This window comes from Protopterus annectens, chromosome 9.part0, assembly GCF_019279795.1.
Source record: "Protopterus annectens isolate FY-2018-M chromosome 9.part0, PAN1.0, whole genome shotgun sequence".
Taxonomy (NCBI): Eukaryota; Metazoa; Chordata; order Ceratodontiformes; family Protopteridae; genus Protopterus; species Protopterus annectens.
In genome coordinates this window covers 423704730-423719729 of record NC_056743.1, presented here as the reverse complement: position 1 = coordinate 423719729, position 15000 = coordinate 423704730, and the positions used below count along the sequence as shown (strand labels likewise).

Sequence of the window (15000 nt, the reverse complement as noted above, 5' to 3'; positions counted from 1 at the left end):
CTTGCAATGTTACAGATTTGAGGAATTGAACTTGTATAGTATTCAGATCTGTTTTTATCACCAGAAAGTGTGTTCACTCTTGCAGCCCTGAGGTAAATATATAGCATTGTACCTTGTCTATCTTTTATTTTATTCCTTTTCTTTGTTAGTGTTTTCGGGAAATGAGAAAAAATATCATCTGTAAAGTATAAGAAAATGTCAGTGTGACAGTTGGGAAAATGTGCACTAAAAGAAAAAAAAAATGCCAAAATAACAAAGGATTAGATGATATCCACTTTGGATATAGCCAACATTCAGTCCACTGAACATGGAGACAGCCTAGTAGAAGCTTTGAGAGCAGAACATATTTTATTTTGTTTAATTTTATTTATTGATCGATTATTTTTGGTTACCTGGAAAGCCCAAATGGGCACAGCAACCTGTTTTCAGCAGAGGCACAGGAAGAAAGCTACGCATGTATAAAATAGACATACATGCAAAGCTGAAAACATAAGGTTACAACTGTGTTAAATATGTCACAATGCAGACCACTATAAACATGGCAAGTCACAAGCATAATAAGTAAAATTCAGTAAAGTAACTCAGCCTGTCCCCAGATGACCCCATAATGCAGCTTTAACTGATACAAATTGCAAATGGATCAGGAAATAAGACGCCTTAATGTTGCTGAGAGAATAAAAGATCTTGAAGTGCAGGAGAGGAATACAGAATAAAAAGAAGGAAAGCAGTGCCTATATGAAAGAAAACAGATTGCTTTCTGCCAGATGCATGTGAGTATTGAGGGAGAAAACCCACCCCGAGTGCTAAGGTCAGTTCTAAATTGTTCCCTCTGCACAGAGGGTGGGATGACTTTGATGGTTTTATTTATGTATTTGGGTGTGTGTACACTCGGCACCAAATTAACCAGAAGCAGATGGAGAGGGTTTTAGTGCCTCTCCTTTCAGGAATACTTGTGCATGATTTACGTAAATTTCTTGACACTATTTAAAAGTTAAAAGCTGTTTATATGAATTGTTTCAAACTTCCTTCTGAAAGTTATTAAAAAAAATGGAGAAGACGAGAAAAGCCGAAGACATTGCAAGTGACTTCATTACAGAAATAAATGCCTTCATATGTGAGTGTGGGTGTAAGTTTCAACATTTAAAAGGGAGACCTTCTTTTTATGACAGGATAGTTGCTCGATGCCAAGAACGGCCAACCTAAAAGAATTCTGACGTTTTCATTGTGGCTAGATTCAGAGAAGGGTAAGAAGATTGTTGCATGTTCATGCTCTTCATTTTCTCCCTCTTCTCTGAGGTTCTGGAATCTGGGTTTGTTTGTAGATATAAATAAATGGATCCCCTTCATTATGTCGACTTAGTATGACATTGACTTTCATAATAGCGAGACCGCAATGTTGAATCTTTAAAAGCACAAACTCCGGGAGCATCATATTTTCTCACTGGGAAAGTTACCACTTGGCCTCCATGGTGATCTTTTCCCTTTTCGCCACTGTAGTGCGATCTTGGACTTGGTATATTTAGTTTGGGGGGGGGGGTTAATTTGCTTATGTTTGTAATTTTATTGTTGGTGGCCAAGTGGTAACCTTCACAGTTAGAAAATATGGTAATCTGGGAGTTTGTGATTTTAAAGATTCAACACTGTAGTCTTGGTTTTATGAAAGTCAGCGTTATGATAAGTCGATATAATGAAGTAGATCCAAATAAATATAGTTTGTGGAGACCTTGGTCCCATGTTGAAGGCTTATCCCCTACAATAACAATGTTTTTGTTTTTAGAATCTTGGAAGTGTTGATGTTTTGACTAGTAAATTCAAAGGTTATAGATGATTTGGCTTTGGTTAATTGCATGTTGATTAAATGAAAAGTAATAAACTAGTGGAACCCTTTGAAATGTGGGGAGACCTTACAGTAAGGGAAGACATACTCCATACCTTGCATGTGGACATGAGAATCTATTTAACAGATCAGGAGTGTAATTCATCTGAAGAAGTGGCAAGAAGGGGTAACTCCACAAGAAGTTGGTTACCTACTACTACACTTTAGTATAACAGAGCCTAGTTGAGCAGCTCCGTCTAAATTTTTACATCAGGTTCCATATGTAAGTGGGACATCACTGATTCCAATAAACACAAGTGGCCCACAGTTGGATGTTCCCAGTGTAAACAGTTGGGAATAAGGGCATGCACAGTCCAGATGTCCACAGTGACATGATGGGGATCGAATGTTTTATGTAAGGAAGCAACAGAGGTAACACAACTGGATTGGTAGGTTGTCATAAAACTGTTACTGCTCCAGATTTTTTACAATGGCCCATATCTCATCGTGGCAAATAGTAAAACCGTTGTTAAAAGAGAGAGAGAAATCTCTCAGACTTAAGAGTTATCAATTCTGCAGATATTAAAGAAGCATTGCTTTCCCAGGTAGTCTGCCCAAGTTTAGACCCATGTAAGGGACCATTTCAGGTACCATTGGCCAAGGTTCACTCGCAGTGGCAAGGAAAGCAGAATGACAAGGAAGTAATTTCTGATAGTATTCTGACAGATGTTATGTTAAAAAAATATATTTTGATGACATTATAACTTGTGTACATGCACTTACATGCTGTCAGCTCAGTCATGGGAAAGGTAATGGGGGAGACCCGTCCAATGCTCAGACCTTTAACAGAGGCTGGTGATTTGGCAGCTTTAGAGAGAGCAGTGTACTGGTAAGAAACCTGAGTGTGAGCCACAGCTGTCAAAAAGATACTTGAATTCAGAAGAGATGGCAGCTGTAAGTCTAAATCTGAGACACAGCTGTCATAAAATGTTTTCTTTAGGAACTGCAGCTGAAGATGATAACATAGATTGTTCAGACAGGCACTCTGATCCAACCTTACAGAAGTGGGGGGGGGGTAACCAAGGAGGATTTTCAACAGCAAAACAAACCTAAATGGGACAATGACTATACAGAAAATGGATTCTTAAAAGATTGTTGGGGGAGAAGTGAGACAATAGCTCTGGGTCCCAAAGGCCTACTATAAGGTACTTCTGTTCATATGCCATTGTATTACTTATTCAGGCTATTTGGACGTAAAACATGCAAAAATTAGGCTTATGCAACTTTTTTTAATAGCCTAATGTTACAAAAGATATGAGATGATACTGAAGTACATATGAGCAGTGTCAAAAGATTTGTAAGACGGGAGACAAAGTTAAGGTTGCTTTGGTTCCTTTATCCATTATGGAGGGACCATTTCAGAGGGTCTCTGGATTTACTAGACCTTGCTACACCAGGGTATTACAAGTAAGAGAAATATTTTAGTAGTGGTAGACTGTGCTAATAAGTGCTATGAAGCTCTGGCCTTGATATCTGTTCTGATAAAAATGGTGGCAAATGCTGTTAGAAACACTTAGCATGGTGGTATTTTCCTGTGTAATACAAATGGAAAGAGATTGGTTAATGACATGTCAGACTTATTTTTAAAAATACTGTGGAGGAAGACTAGTTAGACTACACCCTGGCATCTGCAAACACATGGTCTGGTGGCAAGTTTCAACTCTTTGCACAAACTATGCTTAGAATATTCACAGTGCAATTAAAGTGGAAGTGGACACATGCCTGCAACAGTTGCTCTTTAAAAGCAAAGAGGAACTCTCCAAAAATCCTTTTACAATTATAGCTATTTTATTATCACAGGGTGAGGGTGTCCCTCAACTTAATTCATGATCTGTGGGAGGGTGGGTGTCATTCCCAGTACTACTATATTGAATTTTGGTATGAAAATTAGGGAGGTCATGGGTTTGCACAAGAACATGTACACAAGCACAGTAGCAGCTGAAGATCAATAAAACTGGACAGTAATACTCCAAGAGTTTATACTTGTACAGAAAATAGAGATTTGTTTCTATAAACAAACTCAGCTGCAGGCAGTATTGTATAGTGCTTTTCATGGTTGTGAAAAAGGTAATCAGTTGTGTGGTGGACTTCCAAGGTAGAGGACAAACTCAAAACTTTGCCACATCAATGATAGGAGGTTACTAGGTTATTGACCCAGGGGTCATTTCAAGCCTGGCCGTTTCATCCTAGTGTAGTACCATAGATACTCTAGTCAATACCCAGGACTGTAGTTATTAATGACTTCCCATGACCAGGAGGGTTGTGGTGTTATACAGGGTAAGGATTTACGGTGCCCCATCCACTCATTCAGGTTCCTTTTGAACAGTGCCATAGAGGTGCTCTGCTTAACACTGATTAGCAGCCTATTCCAAAGACACAGCAGTAGCTGTGAGACATATCTGTCCCTCCAGCATATCCTATTCAAGTCACAGGCCATATTTAGGTCCCTGGAATGGGTAGCTCTAGTCCAGTTTGATTTACGGATGTGCAGCAAATTCATTAGGTTTGGGTCGCAGATTGCTCAGTAAGCCAGGCATAAGTATCTCCAAAGAAGTCTGTATGGTAGTGAGTATAGTGACAGGGACATTAGTTGGTCCATGTAAGGCATGTACTGGAGTCTCTTGATCTTCTTTGTTAGAAACCTCTGAGGTCTCTCCAATTGCTGCAGGTGCTTTGTATGGTACATGCCGAATGGGGCATTAAACTCAATTATGAGCCAGATTAGTGCCGAGTATAGATGGATTATAACTTCTTTTGCTCTAGAGATGATGCCTTTACTAATCAAGTGTGCTGCATAAAAAGCCTTCCTTACTACAGTAGACACATGGTGGTCGAAGTTAAGGTTTCAACCAACTTATGATCTCAGGTCTCTTATCACTTCGTGTACTTAGGGTATTGTTGCTGATTTGATAGTGTGAAGTGACATTGTTTGTGCCAAAGAGAATGATGTATTTCTATGCATTCATTTTGAGACCGTGATATATTTCTATGCATACATTTTGAGACCGTGACTAAGACACCAGTCGTCTTTCTGTGTAGGACACTCTTCGAATGTGCTGACAATTAGACCCAGTTTGCAGGTGTCTGCAAACTTGATCTGCCACAACCCCTTAGTTTTGACCTGAACTTCTGAGAAGTATATACTAAAGAGTAGGGGGCTCAGCACTGACCCCTGTGGCACCCTGCTGGTAACAGGTCTGTTGGTTGATATGGAATCACCCACTTCGATAGTGTGTGTCCAGTCTGTGAGCCAGTTGGCAACCCATCTTACAATGAAGGCGTTTACATTCAGTTTGCCAAGTTTATCGGTAATGCATGAGTGTGGGATTGTGTCAAAAGCCTTTGCCAAGTCGAGGTGTGCAGTGTGCACAGATTTACCCTTGTCAGTGGCTCGGTCACATTATGGAAGAAATCCACCACATTTAACAGGCAGAGTCTGCCCTTGATGAAGCCGAATTGGGTCAGATCCAGGGTTTGGCATTTGCCTATGTCTTTATTTATGAGGTCCATAATGATGCGTTCCATGACCTTACACATGAGGCTGGTCAGGCTTACGGGTCTATAATTCCCCAGGTCTGTTGCTAGGCCACCTTTGTGGAGGGAAATAATTGTTGCTGTTCTCCATTCTACAGGAACAAAGCCTGTAGTTAGGCTAAGATTGAAAAGTGTACTTAATGGTGTTGCTAGTTCACGTTTTAGCCTATTTAGAAGACAGCATGGGATGCAGTCTAGTCCCATAAAGGCTGTTTTTTTTTTTTTTTGCCTTGGGGCAAGGCTTTTGATGACCTGTTCTTCAGATATGTAGGGTGGGGGGGGGGGTATTTGGAGGGGATAGGGGATACATTTCCCCAAACCTATCCACTAGCAGGTTTACTCTCTCTCTCTGTGTGATACCGTTGATCACTAGTTCTGCACATGCTTGGGTCCTGCCTTTTAGGCTATGTACATAGCTGTAAAAGGCCTTATGGTTATCCTTGGCTGTCCTTGCTAACTTTTTCTCAAAGAAGCCATTAGATGATTTGACAATTTGTCTTCTTTCCCTGTTGTGGCTGAGGAGGGTGCTTTTCCATTGCTGGGGCCTCGTCTCTGTTTTCGTGGACAGCAACATTTTGTGTTTGTTATAAAGTTTGTTGATGCTGAATATCCACCATGGTGACTTGTTTTTACTTGGGGCTCTGGCTTTGATTCTTTCTGGTACAGCTGACATTTATGCAAATGATTGTACAGGTATTTAGTTTATGCTTTGGTGTAATTACAACTTCCAGCTGGGGATGGATACCCTCACCTAGGAGAGTATAGTTAGTCTTGGTGCGTTTTTTTTAGTCTGATTTCACCTGTTGTGAGTTCTGGTGTTGTGACAAATGAAGGTGACTGATTTGTGGTCAGATTTGACTAATGAGGGCCCAACAGTTGTGGCAGTGCATCTATTTGACATGTTAGTGAGGACCAGATCTACTGTTTGTTACTCTTGTTGGGGTATGAACAATTTATTCCGGGACATTTGTGTTAAAAAAAAAAAAAAAAAAAGTCAAAGAACTTTTGCACTAGTGAGTTAGGCATAGCATCGGTTTCCCAGTTTATGGTGGGATAATTGAAATCCTTCATAACCAGAGTGGTCAGTAATATTTGGGTTGTCTCAAGTTTGGCCAAGTAGGCTTCATATGAATCATGACCCATGCAGGGGGATCTGTAACTGGCTATGATTTGAATGGGGGTCTTACACACTGCAACCTGAACTTGGAGTAACTCCATGGAGTTCTCCAGTTTAACTAGATGGGAGGTGAATTTCTCTAATATAGATAGAAACACCGCCTGCTTTGGTTCTCAGACTTTCATTTTGAAGTGTGAAGGTGTGGAAGGCATTGTGGCCTTGCAAGGTCAGGGTACTCCCTGAGGCCTTGAACTAGGTTTCTGGGACTGCACAGAAATCTACATTTTCCAGTGATAGAAGCATTTCTAGGCTATGTGTTTTTTGGTTTAATGTGCTAGCATTTAGCAGCATGACCCTTATTTTGTTATAATTGGTAATTTTCATGTTGGGAAGTTTATTTTCGAGACCTTGCTTAAAAATGGCACTATGGGTGAGGCAATAGCCTTTGCTAGCAGCTGAAAGCCTAGAGGAGCCAGGTGCAAACAGTCTGTAGCAAAGCAGTGAGGTTTGTCAACCATGGCTTCCCAGGCTGAGAGGAAGTGGATCCCCTTTGAATGACACCAAAAACTAAGGCAATTATTGGAATCAGTCCTTTTTTGATAGTCGTGTAAAAAAGAAAAAAATGGGGGTTACAAAATCACCTTGAGGTTGTGGAAACAAAACCTTTAAATCAATGCACTATCCATGTTGTGGAATTTTTGATAGTGTGGCATCATTCTAGGTGAGAGTAGTATCTTGCTCAAGGCTAGAGACATAACTGCCTGAGACACATACAAAGAGAGCTCAATCATGTCTCTCTTCATGTAGTCCAGTGAGGTATGTCTCAAGTAGTTGACTCCAACATAAACTATGACAGAATCATAATGGTACTTGTTGCTGAGAGACCTGTGTGGATGCGTGATCTGATGAATTCTGGCACCGGACAGGCAGCTGACTGTGACTTTCTCCTTCTTCAACCTGGTGAGTGGGACATCCATATGTCTCACCACTGAGTCTCCAGTGACAAGGATATTTGGTTTTTACTCCTTATGTGCGTGGTAGGTGAGACACTGGTGTTACTATATGCCTTGTGTGGTGTGTGAACTGTGTCCACTTTGAAATATTCGTACTGTTCTTTATGGAGTCCACCCATCAGCAGTCTGTAAAGAAGCACATCTATTTTACCGTGACTACATAAAAGAGTTTTGCTATGACTCATTCCATGGCCTTGCAAATGAGACTGGTGAGGCTGATGGGAGTATAATTACTTAGGTCTGTAGAGAGGCCACCATTGAGAATGGATTTTCAGTGGCTGTTCTCCAGGCATCAGAGAGCAAATCTGTGGAAAGGCTGATGAACAGTTTAAATAGATGATGTTATTTTGTCCTATCTCACCTTCATTCATGATGGTTGGGTTTGGAACTGAGCATCTGTTCCAACTCGGCCACATACTAAAGCTCGAGAGCTTTCACTGGCTCGAGGCTACACCCTATCCAAAGATGCCTAGCGACTATTTCCCAGAGTTTGCCGGTTGCAGCTTCAGGATTGCCTTTTTGCTGGCTCAGGCTAAGTGAATTTTTTCTTTAACCTTTTGTGTGTTTTTTTCAGTAGTTAAAGTGGTAGGATTAATTTCTTTAGATAGCTGCATCTTTGAATGCTTCCTTGCCTTAGTTAGTTTTTTTTTGCTGTTTGTTGCTGATTTTGTGTGGGCCGTGGTTTTGTTAGGCCTTCTATCTATCGGCTGCTTCTTTCAGTGAATCCATTTGTTAGAGAATTCCTTTTTCCTTTTTTCCCTAGCTTAGCCCATTTTAGTTAGAGGGTTCCCCTTTCCCTGTTCTGAAATCCAGGTTTCGCCATTTTAAGTTAGAGGCGTCTCCTCAGGTTAGAGAAGTACGTCGTTTAAATTAGAGACTCTCCTCTAACCCCTTTTCTTTCTAATTTCCTTCTCCAAAAAAAAAAACCTTGGTTTTCTTTCTAGTATAGATGTTTTTTTGTAGTCTTGCTGATCCTTTTGTATGTTCTTAGGCTTGTGGTGACAAATTTACTATTTTTTGTGACTTCATTACTGGTTGTGACGGTTTTGCTTATTGTGACCTAACTGGATGTCTAAAGTGACCAAACATTCCAGTTTTAAGAAGTGTGATTCCTGCACATAAAAATGTTGCTCGCAGATGGACACACTAGTATGTATTGCTTGGGCACCGTCCATCTGCAGGATTCTTGTTCTATTTGCCATGGTTTTAATTTGAGGGGTCCTGCAGGAACGGAGGAACAAGTTGATAGGCAGGGGTTTGTTAAAAGGGCCTTCTGAATTGGCTGTTGAAGGGACTCAGACCTCCAAACCTTTAGCAAAGCCATCGAAAACTTTTTTGGCTCCAGCTTCCGAGCCCCCGATTCTTCGGATTCGAAGCCTGTCAGTTCCGAAAAGGCAAATTCTCCAACGGTTCCACCTGGAGTTTCGGAATGGTCTTGGAGACAGAAAAAGAGCTGGTCACCTTCCTTGGATCTGGTTCATTCGGTGCTGCAGTCTCCTTTATTGCAATTGATGATGGGTAGCCAAACATCCTTCATTTATTCCTCTCAGTCATCCAGGAGCCTTTTGGTTTATGATGTAGAGCAGGTGGTTAGAAGGTTGCTTCGTACACTGGCCCTAGCAAAAATTCTCACGAGCCCAGCCCAGATGGTCATGGAGCCAACTTCAGTAGCTGCTTTATGGTTCTGTTCCTCCTCTAACTCAGACAAGTTCTGAGCCAGAGTGCCTGGAGGTGGAACTATCAGACCCGAAATCCATCCCCGGAGTTTCAGAGCCAACTTCCGCTTTGTTCTCATTGATGATGTCGTCCATCGAGGGACCTGGGGGCCAAGACTCCATCATCTGTTCTTGGGGGGGGGGTCAAATTGGACTTTTGTCGGACTCGACTCTCCCACTCGGATCTTCGGCGCAGGTGAGTTCGGCACCCACATCAGCCTCTGAACCATCCTCCTTGGTGCAGGGGAGGTCTCCCAGTTCCTCGGAGCCAGATGCTCTCTTGGCCCAAGATCGTGGTTCCTTTGATGTGATGAGTGTGCTTTCCTCAGAGACTGCTCCACCCTTTGCTCCAGCTGCTCTTTCCTAAAAGGGCCAGTGTCAACCTCTACACCATCCCTCCAGCCCCAGCTAAGAGAACCAATGCCCTGGGATGCCCCAGTGGGTGAGACCCTCTCTTCTGAAGCCTCCCTGGAGCATCCCTCTGAAGAGAACTTGTAAGAGGAAACACATTGACTTCCCTGAGTCTTTCACATCGGATACTGATTTAGAGGATTCAGAAGGGTCCCCACAGTCACCCTCTGAGGATGCCTCCTTTTCAGACATCTTAGTGATCCTTAAACTGAGAGATGGCTGGAAGACCCTCTCCTCTTCTGAAGATGAGTCGGTATATCTGGAGGCATTTATTTCTCGACCCTCCACCTCTTGGGTGTCTCCATCTTTCGACCATCTCCTGGGTATAGTCAGTCGAAAGGCATGGGGCTCTCCAGAGTCGGTGGAATCAGTTCTGAGAATGCTCAACAAATTTATTATAGCCCCAGAGGACAAACAATTTCTAACTAAAGGTGTCCCACTAGATGCTATGGTGGTGGCGTAGGCCACCAAAAAGGAATTAGCCAAAACGTTTTCATCTGTCCATCCATCGAATAAGGAGTCTCGAACAATGGACATATAGGGAAGTGTATGTTCTCTTCAATGGCCTTTACCCTTAGGTCGCTGAATTATTTATCCCATTTTACTCTACTTCAGAGGGATCTCCTCAAGGAGCTAGGAGATACCCTCCAAGGTGCTACAGCAGGGGGGAGTACCTTACAAGGTAAACTCTCAGCTTGCTACCTTAAACTCTATAACAAACTCCTCCATGCGCCTCATTTCTTATGCAGCTGATGGAGCAAGCAGGGCAGCAGGCACCGGAATAGCTCTGAGGAGACATTCCTGGATGCGTGTCTGAGTTTGCTGAACCCTTTAGGTCTTCCTTTATTGACGCCCTTTTTGATGGCTTGTCTTTGTTCGGGCCAAAAGTGAAAGAGACTATTACCAGGTGCGAACAAGATGGCAAAACTATATCTGCCGTGGGAGTATGTTTCTCCATCCCTACCAGGCCTTATCCCAGAGGTCAGAAGGGTGGAAAAATGTGTCTCTGGAAATTCAGACGCACGTGGTGAATTTTCCCCCAGGGCAGAGGGGAAATAATGGAAGACACCGCCCTCACGGCAGAGGAGGTCTGCAGAATCAGGGCGACAGAGAGACGTTCTCTGGTAGGCCCTTCCAGCACTCCTGAAAGGAGGTCTGCCTGTCTACCTCTGGAGGCAGGTCAGGGGGGGTGGAATTATCATTGTATCCAAAGGCCTGGCTCAGCATCACTCAAGACAACTGGGTACAGTCGATTATATCCAGGGGATACATCATACCCTTCTCTTCTCCACCCTCTCCAACAAGGTCAGTGCCAGGCATTCCACCCGATCAAAGGGATCAAGCAACTCTAGAAATCCAAAGGTTGCTAGAAAAAAGAGCCATCCAAGAAGTCACCGCAGACCAAATTGCATCCGGAATTTACTCAAGGTTCTTTTTAGTTCCAAAGAAGACTGGGGACTTGAGGCCAGTCTTGGATCTCAGCAAACTGAACAAGTATGTAAAGAAAGAGATGTTCCGGATAGTGACACTGCAGCCTATACTCCCTTTTCTGGGACAAGACAATTGGATGTGCTCCATAGATCTTCTGGATGCATACTACCATATAAAGATGGCCAGGCGATCCAGGAGATATTTACACTTCTGGCTGGGAGCTAGTCATTACCAATTCAGAGCGCTGTCCTTTGGTTCTCACTACAGCCCCCAGAATGTTTACTAAATGCATGGCAGTAGTTATGACTCATATGAGGAGTCTAGGTTTCTGGGTGTTTCCATACTTAGATGACTGGCTCCTGACCACCACCACCAAGAATCTACTAACCAGGGCAAGAGACACCACCATTCACCTCTGCTCAGAGCTAGGCTTTACCATAAATTTCGAAAAATCTGCCATGTTGCCATCACAGCATATTACCTTTATAGGGGCAGACTTAAACACAAAAGACATGGTTGCAAAACTGCCTCACAAAAGAATTCAAACGTTATGCCATCAGGTGTCAGTATTGCTCATGAAGGAAAAAGTGCAGGCAAAATTTGTTCTCCAGGTTCTGGGTTCAATGGCAGTTGCAATAACATTAGTCCCATGGGCATGTCTATACATGAGAATATTACAGTGGCTACTCTTTGCTCAGTGGTCCATGCAGGAGTTACCCATGTCACACAAGATTCTCATTACGAACACCTGCAAGAGGGACCTACAATGGTAGCTTCAGTCCACGCAGGTAACAATAGGCAGACCATTTGTTCTCCTCCAACCTTGTAGCTACAGTGACCATGGACGCTTCCCAGATAGGGTGGGTGGGTGGGGGCAATATCTGAGACAGACTATTCAAGTTACTTGGAAAGAACATGAATACCACTTGCACATCAGTGTCCTAGAGATGAGGGTGGTGCTTCTGGCATTGCAAGCATTCCAGAGCTCTCTTCCAATAGGTACGATTGTGATACAAACAGACAATATATCCGTGGTGTGGTACATCAACAAACAAGGTGGAACCAGATCCTACCCCCTCTGCCGAGACGCTCAGAGAGTATGGCAATGGGCAATTTCTTCTCAGTGTTTTCTGACTGCAACGCACATCCCGAGGAAATCCAACGTGACAGTAGACAGATTAAGCAGTGCAATTCTTATACCTTATGAGTGGTCCCTGAAACAGGAAATTGTGAACCAAATTTTTCGCAAGTGGGACCAGTCTTGCTGCGACTTCTTTGCCACATCCATCAACTCCAAATGCAGCAGCTACTTTGCCCTAATTTCCCCCTCTGGGAGAGTCACCAAGGGATGCACTTATTCACGTTTGGCTCCCGGGACTAATGTACACTTTCCCCCCATTTCTATTAATACCCAAAGTCCTCCAGAAAGCCAAATCATTGAGTCGCAGGTTAATTCTCATTGCTCCTTACTGGCCTCGTCAGATATGGTTCCCCTTTCTATGGCCCCATCTTCAGGAGGAGTGTTGGATCCTGGGCCCAGTACAGGATCTTCCACCCCTCTCTTCAAAGCCTCAAGCTGACAGCTTGGTTACTCCACTTCCCATCTTAGCCAGGGTTCCAAAACTACCCCAACATATTCTGGTTTTGTCGCACAAGAATACAACTAGAAAACTTTATGCAAGCAAATGGAAGAGATTTTCTTGTTGGGCTGACAAAAACCATATAGACCCCTTTACAACTCCTATGTCTGCAATCCTGGAATTGTTAACAGAAATCTTTAATCGGGGTGCAGCAGCTGCCACAGTACGAGTACAACTAGCTGCCATATCAAACTACCACGTAGGAGTTTTGGGATCCAATATAATGTCCCACAGATTATGCAAAGCCTTTCTGAGGAGTACATTCCTTTTAAGACCTCCTTGGGACCTCAATTTGGTGTTATCTTCTTTAGTTCTCCCTCCATTTAAATCAGCCTCCTCTTGCCCATTAATGCTCTTATCTTGGAAGACAATCTTTTTAACAGCCATTACTTCTGCTAGGAGGGTTTCAGAACTGCAAGCTCTGTCCATCCATCCTCCCTATTTGGTTTTCCACAAAGACAGAGTCTCTCTCGAGACAAATGTATGTTCTGAGGCCAATTTAAATCAGTCTGTTGAGCTACACGTATTTTTCCCCAGTCATGGCAACAAGGCAGAATACAAGCTTCACTAAATGGATGTCCATAGGCAGTTATGTTTTTACTTACATAGGACAAAGGAATTTAGGAAATCTGACCAACTGTTTGTTTCATTTTCAGAAAACAGAAAAGGAACTTCAGTTTCAAAAGTCACCTTATCAAAATGGCTTACAGACACAATTACTTATAACTCTTAGAATAAACAGCTGCCAGAAAAAATTAGAGGTCATTCAACTAGAGCTATGTCGACTTCCACTGCCTTTCAAGCTAGGCTCCCTTTGTATTCAATTTGTGCTGCAGCTACATTAACCCTCATACCTTTATCACTCATTACAAAGTAGATGTGGCCTCCCAGAACAGGGCATCCTTTGGTTCCACTGTCCTGAAGAGTTTATTCCCTTGAGCCACCCGAGAAAGAAGATGCTGTCTCTTGAGCCACCCGAGAAAGAAGATGCTGGGGTCGCTGTCCCAACCATCAAGAATGAAGGTGAGATAAGACAGCATAACATAAAGAAGTTATGTACTCACCATAACGTTCCATGTTTGTTGTCCATAATCTCGCCTTCATTCTTGCATCATATCCTCCTTCCCCCTTCCTGGAAGATCAAGAGGAATTTTCTGAAATTTGCTGTAAGTTTCCTGATTCCCTTCATGCCTTAGGAGTTATGGGCAGGGGATCTGTTGTAGTTGTTGTATTGGGTTGCATAGTGTAGTGATTAGTTTCTCTCAAACGAGATCTGGGTAACAGTCGCCAGGCATCTTAGGATAGGGTGTAGCCTCGAGCCAATGAAAGCTCTCGAGCTTTAGCCTGCGGCCGAGTCGGAACCGATGCTTGGTTCCTGAACCCAACCATCAAGAATGAAGGCGAGATTATGGACAACAAACATGGAACGTTATGGTGAGTACATAACTTCTTTTTCAGATACATGGTACTGATTAGACTGGTATGTTATCTGGTCCCATCGAGACATCATATTTAGCATTTGACAGGGATTCTAAGAATTGTACCAGGGTGATTTCAGGTTAGTGGGTACAGCAATATGATAAGTGATATAAAGTTAGCACTAAATTTGTCTTATAAAATATTGGCTATATCCTTGGGATTGGGATATATTACTGTGGATGCATTCAGTGCATTGTTGAACATATTTTTTTGAGATAACTGAAGAAAGATTTGTAGTTTCCTGTGGTATCTGTAGCAACCTGAAATTCATATTCTGGTTTACTTTTTTTTTTTTGTGAGGCACAATAGCTTTGTGTTGTAGTCTTAATAGAAGGTATTTATGACTTTGCTTTTTTGCTGTTTCTATTTCATTTGCAGCCTTTTTGTTCTGTGCACTTTTTACGTTTGTATAACTATGGCAATTTTAACAACCCCCAAATCAACCACCGGTTCAGAAAGATAGGGTTCTCAGTTCTGTCTTTCTTCAGAAGGGTAAAGTCCATTAAATACTACCAGTTATGTTATGACTGATACATCTGTGTAGTTTTATATGCTCTATGAGTTATTACTACCAATAGAGTCACTGATAAGCAGGATATTTTATCTTTAGCAGACCACATATTTGTCATTAAACATAATGAAACAGCTGATTATGTTAATAGTCCAGTTACTTTCATAATAATATTTTTTCTCTATTCCCTTTTTAATCTGTTATGTTTTAGCTCTGACCCATACCAAGCTGTGGGCAATCGATCGTCACTGTTTTCAGACCATCATGATGCGT

At 42.4% G+C, this 15000-nt stretch overlaps 1 protein-coding gene across 1 annotated transcript in view; it reads left to right on the top strand.

The window, feature by feature from the left end:
* LOC122811247 (cGMP-dependent protein kinase 1-like) overlaps nucleotides 1-15000 on the top strand; it is a 4027247-nt gene that overhangs the window by 1764308 nt on the left and 2247939 nt on the right. The window contains exon 4 of the mRNA XM_044082966.1: nucleotides 14939-15000. This exon is cut by the window's right edge and continues 44 nt beyond it. Coding sequence (XP_043938901.1) covers nucleotides 14939-15000 — 62 coding nt within the window. The remainder of the gene's footprint in view (nucleotides 1-14938) is intronic.